We start from the raw sequence: 9,988 nt of genomic DNA on the forward strand, positions 1-9,988 counted from the left end.
AACAAAGAGATGGAGTTTTAATTTGATTTAAATATTGATAAGGACTCCGCTTCTCTTATTCTTTTATGAAGTGAGTTCCAGGTGGAAGGTCCGACATGGCTGAATGATCTGCCGCCGTAAATATTTATATTCATTTGAAACAATTAGTTTTGTAGAATCTAGTGTAGAGCGTAGACTCCTCATTGGCTTATAAGATTCTAAAAAAATCAGTAATATACACTGGTGCTTGATCCATAAGGCACTTTTATAGCACAATACTGCTAATTTGAATTTGATTCTCACTTTTTACTGGTAACCAATGCAGCTCATACAAAAGTGGCAACTAGTAGGATGTTCTCTTTTTTCTTAAAATCAATATAGCAGCCGTATTCTGGATACTTTGCAGGCGTGATATATTATCATTGCTTACATTCAAGATTAACGAGTTACAGTAATCTATTTTAGATAGTAAGAAAGATGTTATTAGTTTGGAAAGGTCCAACGGACGCAATTCTTTTTAAGCCTGTCAAACTTCTACATAGAGAATCAAACTGTGCCTGCTGATATAGCCTTATCCCGAGATTTTTCACACACGTTGAGAGGTTAATTGTGAACCCATTTATATTTAGAGTAAGCTTCAGAAAATAATCTTTCAAAACACTTTTTCTACCACACGCCATCACCTCTGTCTTTTCATTATTCAGCTTTAACTTATTAATTTCTATCCAGCATTTAACATCTCTAATACAGTCCTCAACACAGATATCAATGATGGGATATTACTAGGGATATCGCCTACATAGATCTAAGTGTCATCAGCATAGAAATGATACATTAATTTATTTTTAACAAAAATATCCAAAAGAGGTTGAGTATAAAGAGTAAAAATAAGGCCAAGGACAGACCCATGCTGAATGCCGTAATTTAGAGGAGATGTTTCTGATACTGCGTCATCAATCAGAACCAACTGGGATCTTGATGTTAGGTAGGATTTAAACCAACTAAGAGCAGTGTCTTTATTCCAAAAGTAATTTCCAATTGTTTAACCTCATGATCAAAATGAAAATCACCACTAGGTGTGAATAGTTAAAATTCCATGTCTGTAGGTATTCTATTCTTAGCATACTGCTGAGACTCCATAAAGGTATAGAAACAAAGGATCCTACGGTTGACAAAAATATAAAAATCAATATTTGACTCAATTTCAATAACACAGGATTGTGTCACTCATCCACAATCGGGCCACGAACTCTGACCCAAAAATGGCTTGCCGAACTCGCTCATTTTATGGACCGTTACGGGAGCGGTATGGGTGTTTTGTAAAATTAATAACGGAAAAACCCGTTGATAAAAATGAACGAAACTCGGTCAGCACTGAGTAAAGAGGTCAATCTACCATCGTGCGAGCGTACCAGTTTCTGCGATTAATAAAACCGGTAGAAATCATAGAATTTTTGCAACCATTTTCAATATTTCGAAAACTATTTGGAGCTGCAAGTTGTACGTTGACAAGGTAAGTAATTTACATTTCCTCTCTATTATATTAAAAAATTAGACTTCTAGCATAAGTACCTACTTTTTCCGTATGACATCGAAATATCACCCCATGTAACAAAAAAAAATCATCGACAGTAGACCCAGTTCACACAGCCTGTGACCTTAACCCACATCGACACACGTAGCGACTTGGCGTGACCGGCAGGCGTGATTTGATTGGCCGACGAGCCCATTGTTTTTTCTGCCTAATAGACATTACTAAATAATGCCGGGGGACACAGGATAACTGTAACGCCGCCCGGTCGGTGTAATTAAATCATTTTTTAAATTCTTTAATTGAATTTAAACGACAAATAAATATATTCTGTCTTACAGTATCCATATAATTAACTAACATTTGAAAAAGCTGTCGGAAAATACTTCGAAATTCGGAAATTATCGATGCAGTAATAACCTATAGCACCCGATCTCAGTGGACTCGGCCATTTTCCATGAATCCTGTTGTTTGATCATAACGTTTCATTTTAACCTTACTTTTTAAAATTTTATACATTTCTCCTTTTCTTTCTGTTTATATTTTTTCTTCTATAAATATCTTCTTATATTATTTTAACTTGTTAATATTTTCTTCTCTCTCTCTCTCTCTCTCCCTTCTTTTCTTTCCCCCTTTCTATTTCATTTCGTTGCTCTCACTCCAATTTATCTTTTCTTTTTCTCTCTTTCCATTTCATCTCTCTCTCTCTCTTTTTTTCTCTCTCTCTCTCTCTCTCTCTTTCTCTCTCTCTCTCTCTCTCTTTCACACACACACACATCTCCCCATCTATATGTGTATCTGTGAGTGTGTATGTAGTGAAATAATTTGGTTTTATGATAACAATTTCAGGTTTTTCTCACTATGGACCAACAACAACTCATTAAAAAGTATGGCCCACCCACTAGCCTGAACAATGGGATCGTTATTGCCTTTCACAAAGACATTGGGGATTTGCCTCTTATAACATCAGCTAACAGATTGTTGACTTGGCTGGGCAAAACAAGATCAGTCTGCTCCAAAGCTTTAAGAGCCAAAATCATAAGAACAGTAAAAACCGCTTCCTCTAAAAGAGGCCACGCCTTAGAGGAATTCAAAAATAGACCATTCACCATTCCTCCTTTAACACCATCATCAGATCCTCCAACATCTTCATCAACCTCTTTATCCACATCTTCATCAGAACCTGCATTGACATCTCCCCAGTGTTCATTACCATCCCCAGGTCCATCATTATCATCATCATCTCCAACAATAATAGTACGTCCTAAGAAACTTAACACCCCTCAAAAAAAACTAAACACTACTTTTCACCAGATTTCCAAAAAGGAGAAGGAATTATCTACACTAAATTTAAAGTTGGGGAAAATAAGGACATTAATTGACAGACAAAAAAACACTCATTCACAATACTCAATAAAGAATGTGAGAAAAAGAGAAGACAGGAATTTGTAGAAAAGGAGAGGGTTGAGAGAGGAAAAGAACAGGTTTGCGACAATGGCCAGGAAATTGGAGGAAGAAAATGATGAGCTGAAACGGAAATTGAAGGAAGTCAAAGGAAAGAATGATATACTACAAAAGAGGGTCAACCGTCAGAGGAAAAAGTTGAAAAAGTTAAAGAAAAGAAGACAGCAGTAAGGAGAGGAAGAAGTAAGAAGACTAAAATGGTGGTTGATGATAGTGATGAGGGGGAAAGTGAAGTAAACGAATTTTTTATCGAGACCAAGGAGAAAGGAGGTGAATACTCGGATTCCACCAGGCTTTGTGTTATGGAGTTGGCTGGGTTGGAAGTTGCCACAGGAAAGGTTGGACAAGTGATGGAGACAGTTGGTGAACTGTGTGGAGTGCGCTTTTCAAATGTGCCAAGTGCGTCTGTCTGTCAGCTGATAATTGATGAGGGCCAGGTCTTGGCCAAAACCTACATCCATCATGTACTGAAAAGGAGCCACAGTTTTGGTGTCCATAAAGATGGAACTACACGCAAGAAGGTCAAGATTCTGGACACTTCCATCGTTACGGATGATGGGCAGTCGTTTTGTTTGGGGTGGTCGTCAGTGGTGTCTGAGACTGGAGAAGCAATAGCGAAGGAAACGAAAGACAAGTTGAAAGAAATGGCTGGATCATCGTCAGAGGGGATGTCAGAAGTTTTGAGAAAGTTAGAATATTTTATGAATGACAGGGCGGCAAATGAAAAGAAAAGTACTCGCTTGCTGGACGAATGGAGGGAAGAAATGCTGAGAACTGAAGGAGAAGATGTGGAGAAAGTTTATCATTTACACTGTGCTGCTCATGTATTATTGGGATTTCATACATACACCATAAATTCTTTAAAGAAATTAGATTTCATCAACAGTAAAGATGCAAAGCACCCTTTAGTTATTCTTTTGAAAGATGCTTCGGACGTTTTTGGACCAGCAGGAGATTATAGGGGATTACGAAATCAATGGGAGGCCTTTTGTTTGGATAGGGGATTTAAAAGTTATATCAAGTCATATAAGGACAATCGTTTTAATGGACTATTTGAGGTGGCAGCACAAGTCTTTCATCACAGCGAGGACTTCATTTCTCTTTTAGAATCACAGCAGTCAAATAATGCAAAACGTACCCGTCTTTATAAAGCCCTGCTGAATTCAGATTTATTACTTCTTTTACAATGTCTTGGACTATTTTTTCATTTTGTCACTGGACCTTTTTGGAATATGGTTATTGGAAAAAACTTCCCATCTAGAATTCAGAATTGTAATCCAGCAGTTGAAAGAGTCACTCAAAAAATGCCAAGAAACTCCCAGTTTTTTTTTCCAACCTGATACTTTTGGTTTTATGTCCTTTGCTGCCACCTCTATTGAAACAAAAGAAAAATTGCCAACACAATTAAAAGGAGACAAGATGAGGAAAGTAATGTCTGCAATTAGCGAAGGTCTTTTAATGACTATTGATGCACAGTTGAAGGATGTATTGGAGGGAGAAGTAGCAACAGTTCAGGCACCACTGACAAATTTAGTATGTGAGAGGCACTTTGGGCATTTAGATGCAAGTCAACGGAGGCGCCCACACAGTTCACTCCATCACCACTCTTCCATCATATTATTGAAACAGACAAGGAAAGGACTAAGAAAATGGTATATGGGATTGACATCAGATGAAAGGAAGAAAGTTTTGGAGTCGACAAGGAAGGAAAGCAAAGAGTTGAGAAGAGAACACCAGGAGAGAGACAGGAAAGCGGTTATGGGGTCGTTGAGATTGAAGGTGATTGAAACAGCTGAGCATATGATGGAAGAGATGGATGAAGGTCAAATGGTTGCCATTGCCTGTGAAGATGCATGGTATCCAGGTAAATATATCTCTTTTTATTTTAGTTTTAAAATGAATGATCAGCTTGATATTTATTGTAAATGAGAATAAATCTTAAAGTAAATCATGTAAATGAAACTTGAGTGGTGGAGAGGATCAAATACTGAATCATGCACAGAACATTACTGTTAGCAAAGCGAAAAATCTGTGATTATAATTATTTGCATATTTTGTGACATAAAATACAAAACAATATTCAAAGAATATTTTTTCTTTTTTCTTATCTCAACCTTGGTGGAAAAAAAGAGTGTTCCAGGACAGGAAGTGGCTGTCAATTTTGCATCCCTCGCTAAAACTCTTGGATCTTTCTTCTGGCCTTCAGGAAAAGACAAACACTGGGTCTCTAGGAAAAGCATCATAGAGACTAATGTCCAGTGTGAGCCTACTGCTGGAGGGAGACGTTATGTCATTTCCAATGTGAAGGAGATCCAAGAGAAGTTGAGGAAGTTTCTTTGATCTGGTAACTTCTTTTATTTCCATATAGGATGTGAAATTAAATAGTAGAAAGGTATTCCCTGTGTAGAAATTATTTTTTTCATTTTTATAAAATGTACATCACAATCCTTTGTTATAGTCGCTACTTCTGAAAATACATTGCAGATTTTCAATGCATCAATTTTGTTTGGGGGGGGGGGGGGGGGGGGGGGGGATGACTGGTTACTATGAACAGTTAACAACTCTTATTTGACAACAAAAGTATTATGCATGAAAAAAATACTAAAGGTTGCAAAGTTTCATCGCTTTCTATCGATTCCCAATTGCTTATTTGAATCATGTCATTATTTTTCTCAATACCAGCCAATTTTTTCACCATTAAATTCAAATAAACCACAAACTAATAAAGATAACACATATTTGACCATAGAAATAGACTTGGAATAAAAACATGCATTAGAGTACCAAGTTTCATTGATTTATCTTGATTGATGCCAAAGTTATGGCACAATTTCATTAAAACACGACCAAAAAACGGTCCACTTTTTTGGCATAAATTCCTATATAAGGGTTATACGAAATATCACGCCGAAAAAAATTCATAACTTCTTAAATTATTGGTGGATTTTCAAAATTTAAAAAGCTTTGCATTCAGTTCACTGTGAGCTATCAATTTGTAGCAATTTTAAATCAATATGTCAAAAAATTAAAAATCGATTACTATACAGGATTGTGTCACTAAATTGTAAGACAGGTCTGGGGTTCGGAAAATCTGAATCATCCTCATGATATCATATATCAGTGCTGATGGTGCCAAAAACTGAAAAGGGAGGAAAATTTCGAATGATTGCCTTTAAGCCCCATTATTTTTACAGCATTCACTCCCCCCCCCCCCCCCCCCCCCCCCCCCCCACACACACACACATTTTTAGAGCATTTGAGATGATAACTTATTGATACTCCAGCTAACTTCTAGAGAGTGGGAAACTGCACCTATTTGTTCCACCACACATCAAATCTCTCACTGCCAGTACATTTGATTGAGGGAAATTAAAACTTTCTCCTCTGACTAAAAAGTCGCGGATTTCCATGGATCCGAGGAAAACCATCAGCATTGATATATATAGACTGATGAAAGATTTGTTCTTACTCAGTAGGCAGAAAACAAAGTGAAGACGGGTGAACCGGGACTCATCACAAGTCCTCATTTTCATGATAGTGTCATCTCACAGCGAGGAAAAAGGTCTGGAAGAGAAAAAAAAAATTAGATTAGAACTAAACAAGAACAACAATGAGCAAAAAGATACATAAATATCAGATATCAAAAGATTGAATTATAACATTGTAATACCAATACTAATAATGTGTTGTATGTAGGAAATGGGTTTATGAATTTCCAATATGACTTATGTTCAGATTTTTAAAGAGAAAACTGATATTCTTTTTTAAAAATAATTCCCCCGACCAAAATTATAAATTTGAACTTGTCAGTCAATTCACTTCCCCCACATTTTCTTATTCGTCTTTTGAAAAAAAAAAATAAAGAAGAAATAAAAATCACAATAATATATTGCTCCAATGGCCAACTGCAATCTTTAAAATTATCATCCTCTTTGGGGAAACACATGACTTTTACTTTTCCCATTATGAAATAATAGTTTTTGTAGACAATTTCAGTAAAACCAGAAAATTTAAAGGGTACCCTTACACGCAACTGTAAGCTTGGGTACTTGTGTATGTTCTGGGATAGGGGGATACCTGCCTGACACTACTGCAAGCAGCTAGAAAGTCGAGGATCACAACAATATATTGCTCCAATGGCCAACTGCAATCTTTAAAATTATCATCCTCTTTGGGGAAACACGTGACTTTTACTTTTCCCATTATGAAATAATAGTTTTTGTAGACAATTTCAGTAAAACCAGAAAATTGCAGGGTACCCTTACCCGCAACTGTAAGCTTGGGTACTTGTGTATGTTCTGGGATAGGGGGATACCTGCCTGACACTACTGCAAGCAGCTAGAAAGTCGAGGATTCGAATCCCATACTGGATGGCGAAAATGATGTGTCCTATGGAAAGGCTTTTTAATCAATCTTTCACACTTGACACAAGAGCGTTGTACCTGATATTATTGACAGACAGACTGTCAATAACTGCCTGTTATTATATTGACAGATGGGTCTGCCAAAATAGCTTTAATTATTCACAGATGCCTTTTTGAAATTTGCTAATTTTAATATTCATGCAATTTCGAGAATACAAAACTTTTGTAATAAACACAGAATGATGGAAAGAAATAATATATATATAGATATATATCGTTTTTAAAAATACCCAAAAAACAAATCAGTCCAGGGGTGGTAGCCTACTATAAATACAATTTATGTGTCATCAACATAGCTCAGCGGTACGGTCTTTGCTTCGTACCCGAACAGTACCGAGTTCGATGACCCGCCGCTGTGATGTGTGGCCTTGAGCAAGTCACCTTGCCCTAGCTCAATTTGCAGCGCTGCCCTGCAGCTGACGCCTGGGTTATTCCAGTCTTCCCTTGGAATAGAACCTAAAAATAAATTTCCCCTTTGGGATGAATAAAGGGAATTATTATTATCATTCATGTGGATAGAGTGGCTGAATGGGTAAGATGTCTCAGAAGGCTTCTCTTAGAGGAAGGAGTGTGATCAATTCCCGTCTCCTCCCCTTTAAATTATTTTTTTTCCTTTGCCTTCTATTATAGAATGTTGCAAATGTTAAATGTCCCACCCCCATTTTCTCTTTTTAATTTGTAATTGTATTTTTTTAAAATAAAAAATATTTGCTTTCTTGTCTTTGTAAAGAGCTTAAAGTATGTTTAGTGGATATATTGCGATATATAAACAAGCTCAAGATTTAAAATGTTTCAAATGGTAAATGAATGAGAGAGAGAGAGCGAGAGAGAGAGAGAGAGAGAGAGAGAGAGAGAGAGAGAGAGAGAGAGATTGGGAGAGATGTTTGTTTTGTTTTTAAGCGTTTTTTTATGGCGCTTGCAACACATTTAGGTCATATCGGCGCCAGTATAAAGGAGGAAAATGGGAAGGTAAAAAGTTCTAAAATTACAATTAAAATAAACAACAAGAAAAGGTAAAAGTAAAAGTAAAGGGGAATTGATTCAAATAGGGAATAGACGTCTAGATGTAGTTTTAGATTCCAAGAGTCAAGAGTGCACACTATCAAAGTACTTAGTTTGAGATAGGCACTTTGATAAAATTTTCAAACTCAAAATATCTTGATTTGACTCAGCCAGGGGGATGGGACTTGAAAAAGCATAAAATTTGATACCTTATTTGTTTCTCTACGACCTACGGTTCCAGAGATATTTATATTTTTCTACTGAAATTTTTGGTCAATTTTACAGAGAGAATCTGTGATCTCACCGCTGTCTCAAAACCAGCATCTCGCGGCGATCGGGAAATTTTGAGTCTTGCAGTCAACATGGCCCACTTATTGTTTTCAGTAATTTTGTTTCAATTAAAAGATAAATGGCAAGTGTTAGATATCATTTTAAAGGTCAGAAAATAAGCTTTATTTTCATATAAATCATTTTCATGTATGGAAAGTATGGAAAAAATTAAGGATAAATGAAAATGGAAAAAATATGAGGTTTTTGTCCTAAAAAGTGGGGTTGGTGGCGGGAAAAATAAAATAATGAGCGAGTGTATCAATTTTGATGAAATTTGGCAGAGATATTCTTCAATTAATTGTCTACCGATGTATGAAGTATAATTAAAATGTATCCATAATTTAAAAAGTTCTCATAATTCAAAAATTTATAAATTTTTATTACATACGTTTTCTAAGAAATACAATCAGGAATTGAGAATGAAATACACCGTTAGAAAGCTTGTTTTGTGCCCTTTATAATGATACCAAAATTAGTCACATAGGTTCACAAATAACGCCATGGTGACCAACACAGTAAAGGGTCAAAAATAAAGTTCCAAAAAACGAGTTTCACCTTACAGTGAGCCTATCGGCGGCCACTGGACTGGAGTTATCAAAGTGCCTATTTGAGACCACCTAAAAGTCTCATCCAGACAAAAGCACAGGTCCCCACTAATCACTAAGACTAAGGAGGAACACACTCAAATATTTACATATAATAAATAATACGGATGAGACTTTTACTTTTAGTTCTAGATTCTAATATTATTATATCTAGTTATAGACGTCTAGTCCTAGCATAGTTTTAGGTGATCTCAAACTAAGTACTTTTTGATATTGAGATCGTGTGCTCTTGGAATCTGCACCTGCTTCCTATTTTAACCAATTCTCCTTTGTCTTCCCTTTTCTTGGGTACTTAAATGGTAATTCTAGAACGTTTTACTAATCCATTTTGTTCATTTTTTTTTTTTTTTTTTACTGATGATACTACGATACTGGCACTGGTGGAGCCCAGTGGAGCTGAATACTGACTCTAGGTACATAGCCTATGTGTTGCTTGCAAGCGCCGTAAAACCCTTAAAAAGAAACAAGTACATGAATGCTTTAGCTGTATTTAAAAAACAAACATCTACTGCCACTCACAGATTAATGGACAACTCATAGGGCAAATACAAATTTTCTCCTAATATCATTAATTACATGTTACTTTTTTTCGCACTCGATGATCTCTCCTCGAAATCTGTTTGTAGATGGCACCGGAAGTTACGTCGAGAAGC

General features: G+C 36.2%; 1 protein-coding gene across 3 annotated transcripts in view; it reads right to left on the minus strand.

The window, feature by feature from the left end:
- The window catches only part of LOC144978430 (uncharacterized), a 33,811-nt gene extending 23,823 nt beyond the window's left edge, over positions 1–9,988 (minus strand). The window contains exons 1-2 of one of the 3 annotated variants that reach the window (XM_078924476.1): positions 9,919–9,988; positions 6,444–6,538 (exon numbers count right to left, since the gene is read on the minus strand). In XM_078924476.1, coding sequence (XP_078780602.1) covers positions 6,444–6,507 — 64 coding nt within the window. In that variant the 5' untranslated portion in view covers positions 6,508–6,538; positions 9,919–9,988. Of the gene's footprint in view, positions 1–6,443; positions 6,539–9,854 lie in introns of all 3 variants that reach the window. The other 2 variants (XM_078924475.1, XM_078924478.1) reach the window with 2 other exon arrangements.

Source organism: Berghia stephanieae, chromosome 8, assembly GCF_034508935.2.
Source record: "Berghia stephanieae isolate SIO BIC M18660-M18661 chromosome 8, UCSD_Bste_1.3, whole genome shotgun sequence".
Classification (NCBI taxonomy): domain Eukaryota; kingdom Metazoa; phylum Mollusca; class Gastropoda; order Nudibranchia; family Aeolidiidae; genus Berghia; species Berghia stephanieae.